The sequence below is a fragment of the Podarcis raffonei genome, chromosome 13, assembly GCF_027172205.1.
Source record: "Podarcis raffonei isolate rPodRaf1 chromosome 13, rPodRaf1.pri, whole genome shotgun sequence".
Lineage (NCBI taxonomy): Eukaryota > Metazoa > Chordata > Lepidosauria > Squamata > Lacertidae > Podarcis > Podarcis raffonei.
This window is the reverse complement of record NC_070614.1, coordinates 41,368,202-41,380,927: the sequence shown is the minus strand read 5'-3', so window position 1 is coordinate 41,380,927 and position 12,726 is coordinate 41,368,202. Positions and strand designations below refer to the sequence as shown.

General features: G+C 47.8%; 1 protein-coding gene across 1 annotated transcript; it reads right to left on the bottom strand.

Moving 5' to 3' along the window:
* Positions 1-1,228: 1,228 nt before the first annotated feature.
* LOC128399825 (zinc finger protein 316-like) lies at positions 1,229-11,809 on the bottom strand. Its single transcript, XM_053361603.1, has 3 exons — positions 11,482-11,809; positions 6,085-6,207; positions 1,229-4,081 (listed from the first exon to the last, which is right to left on the bottom strand). Exons 2-3 carry the CDS (start codon positions 6,182-6,184, stop codon positions 3,156-3,158), a joined length of 1,026 nt encoding a protein of 341 aa, XP_053217578.1. The 5' UTR covers positions 6,185-6,207; positions 11,482-11,809; the 3' UTR covers positions 1,229-3,155.
* Between the last annotated feature and the right edge of the window lie 917 nt (positions 11,810-12,726).

The following is a 12,726-nucleotide window of genomic DNA, read 5'->3' as shown; positions in this document are numbered from 1 at the left end:
GTGTGTGTGTGTGTGTGTGTGTGTGTAAATAAGCCATATATCAGGGGTCAGCAAGGTTTACCTCACTGGTAAGGTTCACTCCAGCTGATTTCCGGCGTCTGTGTCTGCGCAGACGCGATTTCCGATGCCGTGGAAGCAAGTCCCCACGCTGCACTGTGCCGGTTTATCACAGTGTGAAGGGACTTGCTGAGCAGGCGGCTCAGTTTGGGGGCGCTTGTGGCCCATGGGCCTTAGGTTTCTGACCCCTGCCATATATCATAAATAAACAGCTGTGCCTCATTTCCAAAGGAAACAGTAGTGTAAGGGACAGGAACCCTCAGAATCTCAGCACTGCTGTGGAGATTGGGGTGGCAGGATATATAATATCCACTGAAGTTTCATCTCTAAGTAGATGAAGTTAAAGTTTCCTCTTTAACCATACTACAGTGGTACCTCGGGTTACATGCACTTCAGGTTACAGACTCCACTAACCCAGAAATAGTACCTCGGGTTAAGAACTTTGCTTCAGGATGAGAACATAAATCGCGCATCAGCGGCAGCGGGAGGCCCCATTAGCTAAAGTGGTACCTGAGGTTAAGAACAGTTTCAGGTTAAGAACGGACCTCTGGAACGAATTAAGTTCTTAACCAGAGGTACCACTGTATTTACAGTTTTCAGAAGGGGTGGAACTTTCATAGATGGTGTTTTTGGCAGCAAACCCTCCTTATGCATTCTTGATGGCTCAGTGATGCCACCTCGTGTCCATACTGCAACATGCCGGTTTGGTTGCCCCTCACTTGGCGATATTGAGGGAAACATTCCTAGCTCGCGTTCAGACAAAGTCTGTTCTGAAATGCTCATTCCCACAGACAACTAAGAGCTCCCCTTTCTCCCATACTTCTGCCACTCCCATGTTAAATTAGGCCACGGCCTACAATTAATGACAGAGTGCAAGTCAATGCCATTTTATTGATTCTCTCCTATTCTGCTCTTGTACCTCATCTGTTTTGCTTTCTGTTAAACCCCTTGCATGAGGGATGGAGAACGTGTGGTCCCCGCTAATGGTCAGGAATGATGGGAGTTGGGAGTCCAGTGATGTCTGGATGACCACAAGTCGCTGTTGTCCTCCCAATCTTAAAGATTGTCATGAGGGCTGGATACTAACCCTCAGGTTAAGCAAGCTGCAAAATGGGAACCTGGCTCAACAGTGGCTCAGAATGTTTGGACAAATAATTGAAAAGGGATCATGCTGCTTCAACTATTTTATTTGTGGCATGAAACTTGGGAGACAACAGGTAAGTTTGCTAGATGGTCAAGGATGATGGCAGCTGAAGCCCAACATCTAGGCCACGGGTGTGGTACCTATGGCCCTCCACTAGCCATGCTGGCTGGGGCTGATGGCAGTTGGAGTCCAACAGTATCTGAAACCACAGGTTTGTCCCCTCACAATGATGTTCTTAAAGCATCACCGTTATTATTGTTATTGTAATTATTATTATTTGATAATAAATACTTCCCACTACACCACAGAGTCCCCTCATGAGATTTTTGCAGACATCACCATTGTATTATAATCATTTGTTTAATAAAAGGCCCCTGCTTGTAACAGGCTTAGAGTCTAAATTAGACAATTTTAGGACAGAAGTATGGGGGAGCAGGGAGGGCAAAGACCAATAAATACATTTGTCATCTTACAGTAGTGAGAAATTCCTAAAAAACCCACACACCTTTCTCTGAAACAGGCAGAACATTTACCAGTGAAGAAAAGTTGACTTAACGCCAGCCTGGGTTCCAGCCCCAATGTATACAACTATCTCCTGCCACAAGATGGCTGCCTTGTCTCCTGGTCGAAGTGTCCGTTTTGCCATCCAAAAATCCTCCTGCCTTCCAAACCTCCTCCTTTCCCAAGAGCCCCAGCAAGAAGTTGGAGGTGGAACAGAGAACCAAGGCTTGAAGGTCTGGCCAGTCTACCTGCTGACCAGAAAATAAATGTCGGGCTGAATGAAAAAAGGCTTGAGGACACCTTAACGAGTTTTGGTTTTTGGGATGCCTAAATGGGGGAAAAACAACAACCACAGAGGACACGACTAAGATGGCAACCAAACCACCCATCTCCTCACACCTGTGCTACCTCCCATCTCCTAGCAACCAATCTGCCAATCTCCTCCCTTTCAAGCCACAAGCCCTAGCAACTGAGTGGCTGGTCCCTGACTCCTTAGCAACCAAAGTTCTGAAATCACCCAAGCTGCCCGTTTCCTCACTTCCTAGCAACCAACTGCGATCAATGGGACTCCGCAAAACTCATCTGTACCTCTTTCAAATTGGACTTCCCTTCCCTTGATAAGTTCCTTATCTCACACAGCTTACCCGATAAAGAAACACTGATGTTTTCGCTAACCCAACCCTGAAGCTGTTGGGCCTTCTCCCTCCGCCAGCTGCCATGTTTGTGGGCTGCCCTTCCTTAGTCAAATCTCTCGGCCTCCGATTCCACTTATCCATCATTCTTTGGCTACCATGGAAACTGGCCGCTTATAACGAGGGCATGACCAATCTTTACCATTCCCTTCTGACGAGTGATTTACTAAGATCTCCGCTGTCTTAATTATCTGGATAACAACCCAGGATTCCTCATGATCTCAGCCTTTCTTTATCAGAATAAGTGAACAAAATAATCAACTTCATTGAGAGCTAATTCTGTTTTCCTTCTGCTTGCTTGAGAACCTGAATTGTAACTTCCTGAATCACCATCCAATTCACCTTTCCGTAGCAACTGATCGCCCATGGTAACCAAACTACCCAGCTCCGTTGCCCTGGTAATAGATGCATCGCCCTAGAATACCCTTCCAGGAATGGGATTGGCTCTGGTAAGCAAAGTATTAGTGTTGGGAACCGCACTCCCCTAACCCATTTCTCCCCCAACAACAAATTGCCCTCAGCAAAGAGCCCACAGCCAACCTCTTTGCCTGGTGGTCAATAAACGCTCTGTGGTAAAATCACCAGTTCTTCGGTCACCATGGCGACCGAGCAACCAGTCCCCCATCACCCATTCTTTCCTCCCAAGGACCGATGTCCTCTTGGCGATCAAATCCTGTGGCCGCATGCATTAATCATCTCGCTTTCCAGAAACCAGTTGCCACCAGTATTGTTGTGTCTCGTACGGACCAGACGCCCAGCCTTTATTCAACGCCCCACTGCCACCCCATAATCCTCATGGAGCGCGGGTCGATCCGAGGGGAAGACGGCAGGGGCAGCATGGAGGGCGTGAGGGAAGGCCCGGGTAATGTTGGCGACCTCTGCGGAGACAGGGTTTGTTCTGAGTCCCCATCGCTTGGGCTGGGGCTGGGCAGGCGAGCGAAGGCCGTCCAGATTCCACGAGGTCGCGGTTTGTCTCCTGGGGCGGGCGCCGGGTCGCCGTGCACGCGCTGGTGGCGGATGAGCGTGGAGGAGCGGCCAAAGCTCTTGCCACAGCGGGCGCAGCGGTAGGGGCGGGCCCCCGTGTGCGCCCTCTGGTGGACGGTGAGGTAGGAGCTGTCGCCATAGCGCTTGCCGCAGACGTTGCACTTGAAGGGCTTCTCGCCTGAGTGGATGATCTGGTGGCGGATGAGGTGGGAGCTCTCAGAGAAGGACTTGTCGCACTGCGTGCAGCGGTAGAGCTTCACGCCCGTGTGCGTGCGCTCATGGCGCACCAAGTCCGAACGCTGAGAGAAGCTCTTGGCGCACGACCGGCACCCGAAGGGCCTCTCCCCCGTGTGCACCCGTTGGTGGCGGATCAGGTGAGAGCTCAGAGTGAAGCTCTTCCCGCAGTCCGTGCAGTCAAAGAAGCGGGTGGGAGGGGCCGCCACGCGGCGGTAGCTTCGGCGACAGGGGCGGCTACCCCAGGGGCGCCTCCCTCGGCCGGATTTGGCCCCTCTCGCCTTGGTGCTGCCGCCCCCCTCCCCGCCGCCGCCGCTGCTGCTGCCGCCCCCCTGCAGGACTTCGCAGGCCTCCTCCCAGCCCAGGACTGGGGCGGAAACCAAGGGGGAACCCTCAGAGTTGGGGTCCTCTGGAGCAACCGGGGTTTCTTCCTCTTCCCAGTCCTCATTCTCACTGGTTGTTCCCTCATCTGGAGAGAGAGAGAGAGTTGAGAAAAGAGAACAAAAGTGTTGTGATTTTTAAACTTCTTCTTCTTTGTGGTTTCTGCATTTATTTACTTGTTTTTTAAATCCATTTTATATTGCCACAGGCAATAGAAACAGAAACAGTGAGATGATGCCAGGCAAAGACCTGGGGGGCGTGAGGAGCCCCTTCCACAACAACTGCAGCAGCATAATTGAAAATGGCCCCCCATCTTGCTAGCATACCCATCAACTGCCCTGGAAAAAAACAGGACTTTCCTGCTTTTTCTCGCAAGAGGACAGCGGCCAAAATGGCCGCTGCGTTTTCTTTTCTTTTTTAAAAATATTTTTATTAGCAACTTCAACATAACAACTTATCAAAACATATCATATTCATTATTTCCCCCCCTTTTTCCCCACCCCCAAACCCTCCCCCGGAGACTTCCCTCAGCTCCTCTCTGATTTCTCAACGCATATTATTCTCTGCATGTTATAAAATTATACAAATCCTTACATTATCTATCTACCATGTTGTCAATGAATAAATTGGTGTATGTTTATTCAAAACCTGCCAAGGAGTCCAATTCATTTTGTTGTGTTTTTAAGTAATTTGTATAAAGTTCTCATTCCTCCTTGAAATCACAGTTGTCCCTGTCTCGCAATTTGTGTGTCAATTTAGCCAGTTCTGCATAATTCATCAGTTTCTCTTGCCACTGTTCTTTTGTCGGGATTTCCTCATTCTGCCATCCAATGGCCACCGCGTTTTCATGCAATTTCGAGCTTTTTTCAAGCACGATGCCCCGAAAGCACATTTTTTGGGGCGGTGTGTCTGAAAAAAAGCGGTTTTGTGGGGACACGATCTCACATGGGTCATTTGACACATGGGGAGTGCAGACCCGGAAGACAATGTCCTGGATATGGGCTACAGGTAGGTAGCCGTGTTGGTCTGCCATAGTCAAAACCAAATAAAATAAAAAATAAAAAAATTCATCCCAGTAGCACCTTAGAGACCAACTAAGTTAGTTATTGGTATGAGCTTTCATGTGCATGCACACTTCTTCAGATACACTGAAACAGAAGTCACCAGACCCTTATATATAGTGAGAGGGTGGGGAGGGGTATTACTCAGAAGGGTGGTGGGAATGGGTGATTGGCTGATAGGTGTGGATTTGGGCGTCACTGCGTTGGAAGATATGTGCCAGTCCAGGAACACAGGGAGCTGCCTTGCCCTGTGTCTGACCGCTGGGTCTACCTAGCTCAGTACAATGATTGGCAGCAGCTCTCCAGAAATTCAAGCAGGGTATCTGTCTCTGCCCTACCTAGCAAATGAACCTGGCACTTTGTGCACGCAGAGTAGGCGCTTCAACCACTGAGCTCCCACCCTGCTTCCTCACCTGCCTGGGCACCTGAACTCACAAGGCTTCAGGATGCTAAGTTGAGGCAAAAGCCGAGCACTCTGCTGCTCTTCCCAAATTTGAACCACTTACTGTACTTTTTGCTCCACAAGACACACTTTTTCCCTCCTAAAAAGTAAGGGGAAATGTCTGTGCATCTTATGGAGCGAATGTGTGGTCGACCGCTGGCTCCCTTTCTGGGCCCGGCCCCTTGCCCAGGTCTCCATAGTTGAATGTTCTGCAGACGGAGGCTTTTTGTTTCCCCAGCGACATGTGATTGGCTGATTCGATTATCTGTCTGGAAACTGTAGAAACGGCTCCCTTTCCTTTCCTAAAGAAGCTGCAGAACTGTGAGTTGAACCCCATAAAAACAGGATTTTTCCCCTTTGCAAAGTAAGCTCAACAACTTTGAGCTGATCCTCAAAAAAAGGGGCTTTTCCCCTTTTCTCCTCTAAAAACTAGGTGCATCTTATGGTCAGATGCGTCTTATGGAGTGAAAAATACGGTACATCCAAGTGACACCACGACACCATGATCCCCGCAGAACCTTCCCAGAGGCTTCTGGCCCCTTCTAGTCTTGCTCCCCTGTTCTGTGACAGTTTTGCCACTTCTCTCACCTGTGTGAGCATCCCTTGCGCTTTCCCTTTCCTCTGGCCGTCGCTCCAGGTCCTGGTTCAGGACTCGCGGCTCGTCCCTTTGCTCCATCCAGGAGATCATGTTGGGTTTAACGATGGGGAATCCTGCCCACGACAGGGTGGGAGAAAACAACAGCCGCAGACTGTGAAATCTGAACACTGCAGTCTCTTCCGAGCATCTCAAATTGAAACAGGAGGCAGAGAATGGATAGAGCAGTGGTCCCCCCCAAAAAACATTTTCCCCACGGGCTGCTTGGAAATTGCTGAGGGTCTTAATGATTTTCCTGCCCTTCACAGCAATTGTAATGCATTGCACTGGAGGCTGCGAAAGTTTTAATTGTGTTTTTATTGCCTCTTTCATTTCTCATATATTGCATCTGACTGTATTTCAATTTGGATTGCGCAGAATGCAAGGCGAACGGCAAAAATAAATAATAAGATGCAATATAGAGAAATGAAAGGAGCAATAAAAATACAATTAAAAAGCAGTATGAATATTTCATGGGCCGGCCCCACCATTTCATAGCTGCTGCTCCCGCAGGGTTCTCCACACACACTGCGGACCAACTGGATGATGCCTATGGGCCACTGTAGGTCTGGAAATCCTTGGGGCAGATAGTCATCCCAACCTAAGAGGGCAACCTAAAAGTGATTTTTAGAAAGGAATTCAGTGAAGCACTATGGCAAGCATTTCAGCTTGTCAGACAGAACCATTTCCCCTCTCCTCCCCACACCTGGTGTTTGGGGGGTGGGGAACGGTCTCCCCCCACCAAAAAAACACCAAGCCAATTTGTGGGGATGCAAGGGGCATATGGAAGAAGAGCACAGTTTGCTTTCCCTGGTTTGCTTTCTACTTTGGGCAAAAAGTAGGGTCCGTTCCAACTCTACAATTCTATGATTCCTATCGTCTTGGAGTCTGTAAAAAGAAGAAGAAGAAAGTTATTCCACTCTTCTTTTTAACATACAGTGGTACTTAATTCATTCCGGAGGTCCGTTCTTAACCTGAAACTGTTCTTAATCTGAAGCACCACTTTAGCTAATGGGGCCTCCTGCTGTTGCTGCACCGCCACCGCACGATTTCTGTTCTCATCCTGAAGCAAAGTTCCTAACCTGAGGTACTATTTCTGGGTTAGCGGAGTCTGTAACCTGATGCGTATGTTACCTGAAGCGTATGTAACCCGAGGTACCACTGTACAGTGGTACCTCGTGTTACGTACCATCCCCCTTACGAATGCTTTGGGTTACGCGCTACACTAACCCAGAAGTAGATGTCCCCTGTTGCAAACTTTGTCCCGAGATGCTAGCGGAAGTCACACTTCGGTGGCACAGCAGCAGTGGAAGGTGCCATTAGTGAAAGCACGCCTCATGTTACGAGCAGTTTCCGGTTACGAACGGACCTCCGGAACGGATTAAGTACATAATACGAGGTACCACTGTATATTTTGATATGAAACAGAATGTTACAAAGTACTCATTCCCGGGGAAATCCAGGTTGAAATCTCCACTCGCCCATAAAGCACATTAGGTAACTTTTGGGGCATTCCTCACCCCGCTCTCTCTAACCTACATCACAGGGTTGTTGCAAGGAAAAATGCAGGTCACAAAATGCAGTTCCCCCGCTTGCACCAGGAAGTGGTCGACTTCCGGGTTAGCGCCATCGGCTAATGGCGGATTCCCTCCGAGCTCCGGAGGGAATCGGCTCCGCAGGAGTTGGGTCCTGCCGCGGCGATGACGCGGGGACCCTCAGAAATCACAGGCGGTCAAGCCTGTGAACTTGGTGACTCGGCGGGCACCATTTGTGCCCCCCGACCCGCGAAGGAGCCTTTTTAAAGGCTTCGGAACGGGGGACGGGGTGAGCGGCGCGATGCTGAGAGTCGACTACTTCTCCTGCGGAGTGAAGCCGCATGCCATGGTCGGAGAGCGCTGACTTCTTCTTGTGAACAATTGGACTTTAAAAGCAACAACCCGTGAGTAGTACGGAAATTGGATTTACAAAGAAAAAAATTTTTTTGAATTAGGCACGATCAGGGAAGGCGCAAACAGGAAGTCCGTCTCCCCGTCTTGTAAATAATCTTAAGCAAGGATCAGCTAACTAAGGTCGAGAGAATTTTTTCTTGTTTATTGGATAAAAGACATTAATTTCACGATTTGGCAGTATAAGTAATTTTACTGGAGGATAAGAGCTAATTTTGGGAGCTGAAGTGCCACCCCCCTGGACCCGGGAGTGATCCGCGAGAGAGCCTGTTGAAGAGGTATTGAAGAGTTTGACAGCTGTCAAATTAGCTGTCATAGCTGAAAAAGAGAACTTTGTTTCTGTTGTCTCTGCTGGTTATATTTGTTACAATTTGGTTATAATTTGTTGAAAATAAGGAAGAACTGATACAAACTAACTTGACTTTTGGATTTGAACTGGAAGAAATATTAAGTAACCAAAATCCCTCTAGAGGGGGTTTTGGGACATTACAAGAATGGCTGAAGGAGGGAAAATACAAGCTATATTGGACAGAGTTTTTGTTCTCTTGGGAAAGTTACAAGGCCAAATTGATGTTTTGGCTACAAATGTTGCAACTCTGGACTTAACAGTAAATAAATTCATTGAATTTGATAAGGACTTGACTCAGGAAGTTTATGCAGCTGGACAAGAAGAGAAACTTGAGAACTTTGAGAGTGTGGAGAAAGAGATATATGTTGTTCCTGAGGAAAAGGAAGGAGGAGCTGTAATGCTGCAGGTGACAAAGGAGAGCCAGAGGCCTGACATGATGGCTACAAAGGAAAATAAGAACTTGATGTTGAAAATCTGGTTTGAATTGGAGATTGAAGAATGGAGAGATCTCCTTATGTGGAGATCTGAAGATCCAAGGATTACAAATCTGATTAAGGTGGAAGTTGGAGCTTTGGGGACATTTGGACTTGAAAGGAGTAAGAAACAAGATTCGGGCTCCACTTTTAAGTATGGAGGTCTGGCTGGAAGAAATATGGATCCCATTTGGCTAGAGCTTCTCCGAGATCTGGTGTTTAATATTAAGGACTATCAAAAAAACCGGCAGAGAGGAATTGAGAGAGAATTAAGAGCCTCGGACGTGAGATCTCCAGGCTGATAGTAGATCAAGACTGATGGACATTTGTTGGGGATTGAAACCGTGAAAGGGGGGGGTGGAGTTTGGGGATCCAAAGGGTGCATAATTACAATCTGTTTTTGCTTTTATTTTGTTTTGCTAATTGTATGAAAATTGGGGAAGTCGTGGAAGGGAATTTGGGTCGACTTTAGAAAAAAGTTTTAAGAATGAGAATTGATGTATAAATATTGATGTTTATAAGGTAAAATTGGCTTTTTTAAAATGAACTAAATAGAAAAAGGTTAAAAATTGGGGATAAGAACTTGTTGAACTAACAATTTGAATTGGAATATAAGAAGGGGAGGTGTGGGGAAGTCAGGGAAATATGTTATAGAAAAATAAGGATTGTAAACTTTATGTGTTTTTAACTTTTTTTGTTTTTTTGATTTTTTTAATGTATTAAAGTGGAAAATTTCAATAAATATCTTTTTAAAAAAAAAAGGAAGTGGTCCATTGAATTCATCCCACCATCTCATTCTTGTAGAATCATAGAATTTTAAGAGCTGGAAGAGCCCACAAGGGCCATCTAGCTCAACCCCGTGCAATGCAGGAATCATTTTGCCCAACATGGGGCTCGAACCCACAATTCTGAGATTAAGCTCCTCCCTAACCCCCGCACTCTTTATTCTGCTTTCTCTGAACGGCCAAAAAGAAAAGTTGCACATTCAGAACTGAGGTATACAGATCCAGATTCCTGGTCTATACAACACAAATAATGCTATTTATTAAAAGACAAAGAAAAGGGGGGGGGAGTGAGGGAGTTGCACTGCATGTAGAGATCTCGGGTTCAGTTCTGGGCATCTTCAGCTGGAAAAGAATCACCTAGTACAGGTGTCTTAGGTGGTGATGGGGAAGGCTTCTCTCTGCCTGAAACCCTGGAGTACAACCTCCAATCAGCAGAGACAATAGTTCGCTAGATCAACCAATGGTCTGCCTCGACAGAAGACAGCTCCGAATATTCACATACTTTCTTGCTGCCCGTTGATGCTCAGTGAATCCAACACTTCCCTCCCTCACCCATGTAGTTCAAGATGATAACACATTTTATTAAAAACGTGCATCCAAAATAAAACTTGCAGTCATTTATAACAAGTGTTTCTTCTGAATGACAAGTCCCTGTTTCAATTAAGGGCAAAATCCCCACTGTTCTAAATTGTATGCAAACATGATCCAAATGTAATAAATATGGTATGAAATAGAAATGTTCACTTCATTGAACCATAGAATTGAAGAGTTGGGAGGGACCCTGAGAGTCATCTAGACTAACCCCCCTGCAATGCAGGAATCACTGCGAAAGCATCCGTGACACAAGGATCAAAGACAGAAAAAGCAGAATGGGAAGAGAAAGAGGGGAACTGACAGAAAAGTGGGGAAGGAGAAAGAGAAACAAGATAAGAGGAGATTTGGGATCCAATTCCTGCTTGGCTAGAAAGCTCACTGCGTGGCCTGGGGCCAGCCACAACCTTTCAGCCTAATCTACCTCACAGGGTTGTTGTTTGATTATAATGTGTGTGTGCATGCATGTGCTTGTTCATGCAGGGGAACGGGCTCCTCCTGCCCCCCAGTGCATCTTGAGGGAAAGGCAAGACAAAACTGCAAGGGAACAGTGAAATAACCCCTGTAAGAACAGGGTCTTGGGGCAGGGCTGTGGCTACGGGAAGGGAGGGGAGCCTAGCCAGTTTGGGTTTTTTTGCCGAGGCGGGGGGAAGCCTCCAGAGGAGCACTATCGAGGCTCCCAGGGGTGTGCCAAACTGAGTCTTGCCAAAGAAAGCCTAGTTTGTGTACGTGGAGGGGGGCGCAACCGACGTTTTACCCACCCCAACATCCGCGTGCCAATTTCTTGGAAACATTCGCCATGGATAACTGGCAGAGACTTTCAGAAATCAGGAGGTGGACAGGATTGGGTGAGAATGAAGGGATACCTGGATATATATGGGAAGGCGGTGAGGGGGAACCAGCCAGAGAAGGAGAAGGAGCTCCCTTCCTTCCCCACTGGCACCAACCTCCGATGGCCATTGTCTCCGCGACAGCAGGTTGCGCCAGCCCTGATGCCCCTCTTGGGGACGGTGCGGGGTGGTCGTGCCAGGCTGCGCTCTGCCGGACTACGCGGGCATAAGCGGCTGAGGATCTTCTCCACACCCCTCACCTCCCCCCAAACCCGGGTGGAGTTTATTCCCCAGCCGCCTCTTCCCTCCCGTGGCCAGGATCCTGCTCCTGTCCGCTGGCCACCCGCACCTCTCCGCGCCCAGGGAAGCGCACTCACCCAGCGCGCTCCTCCTCCGGGGCGCACGGCGGGCGCCGATCCCCTGCGCGCTTTCTCCCGGGAGGATGGGGCTGTGCGCTGGGGGGCGGGGAGTGGGAGGGGGCGCGACCTCGGGGGCCCAGCCCCTTTCTCCACCCCCTAAACCGGTGGCCGGAGAAGCGCACAGCCAGGCGCGCGTGTGCGTCGGGGTGCCTGCAGGAAGTTGCCGCCGCCGTGTACCGTCCCTCCAGCTCTCCAGGTTCGCTGCGCTCCCGCTTCTCTCTAGGATGCGGAGGAAATCGCAGCTCGGTGCCTTTAACTCCTCGCGCAGGCGGCTTCCCCGCCCCAAACTCTTCTATCTCTGATGCTGAGCGTTGCGAGTCTTCAGCTTTCTTTCAAAAGTCTCGCATGCACCCTGCCGATTTATTCTTCGTATTAACTTCACTAAGGTTTATTCTTCTCCCTTCTACGATTGGATTGAAGACTTCAATAAACGCGCAACATAGGAACAACGTGCATACAAACGCAGACTTGCCATGGACAGATTCAATGATATGTGGAATCCGTTCTTACAAATAATGTAATATGTTAAGATCTGGTGAAGGACAATAAAAACCTTGCAAAGTAAAAAAAGAAAAATAAGATTTATTCTTCATATTAATGAGCTGTTCGAGAGTGGAACGGCGTGCCCCTGGAGGTTAATAATAATAATAATAATAATAATAATAATAATAATAATAATATTTATACTGTATCCCGCCCATCTGGCTGGGTTTCCCCAGCCACTCTGGATGGCTTACAGCATACAGTATATAAAACATTGTAACATATCCAGCATTTAAAACTTCCTGATACAGGGCTGCCTTCAGATGTCTTCTAAAAGTTACAGTTACAGGTAGGCAGCCGTGTTGGTCTGCCGTAGTCAAAACAAAATTAAATAAATAAAATAAAATTTAAAAATCTGAAGAAGTGTTCATGCACATGAAAGCTCATACCAATAACAAACTTAGCTGGTCTCTAAGGTGCTACTGGAAGGAATTTTTTATTTTGTTTTTCATTTTGTTTCTAAAAGTTATGTACCATAGTTCTTGACATCTGAAGAGAGGGTGTTCCACAGGGAGGGCGCAACTACGAAGAAGGTTGTGGACTCTCCTTCCTGGGCGGTTTTTAAGCAGAGGTTGGATGGCTATCTGTCATGGATGCTTCAGTTGAGATTCCTGCATTGCAGAGGGTTGGACTAGATGACCCTGAGGGTCCCTTCCAACC

Bases quoted from the DNA above. Each gene is read 5' to 3' on its own strand.
- LOC128399825 (XM_053361603.1), bottom strand. From the start codon at position 6,184: ATGATCTCCTGGATGGAGCAAAGGGACGAGCCGCGAGTCCTGAACCAG. The intron at 4,082-6,084 runs GTGAGAGAAGTG...CTCTCTCTCCAG, and splicing joins CGCAAGGGATGCTCACACAG to ATGAGGGAACAACCAGTGAG.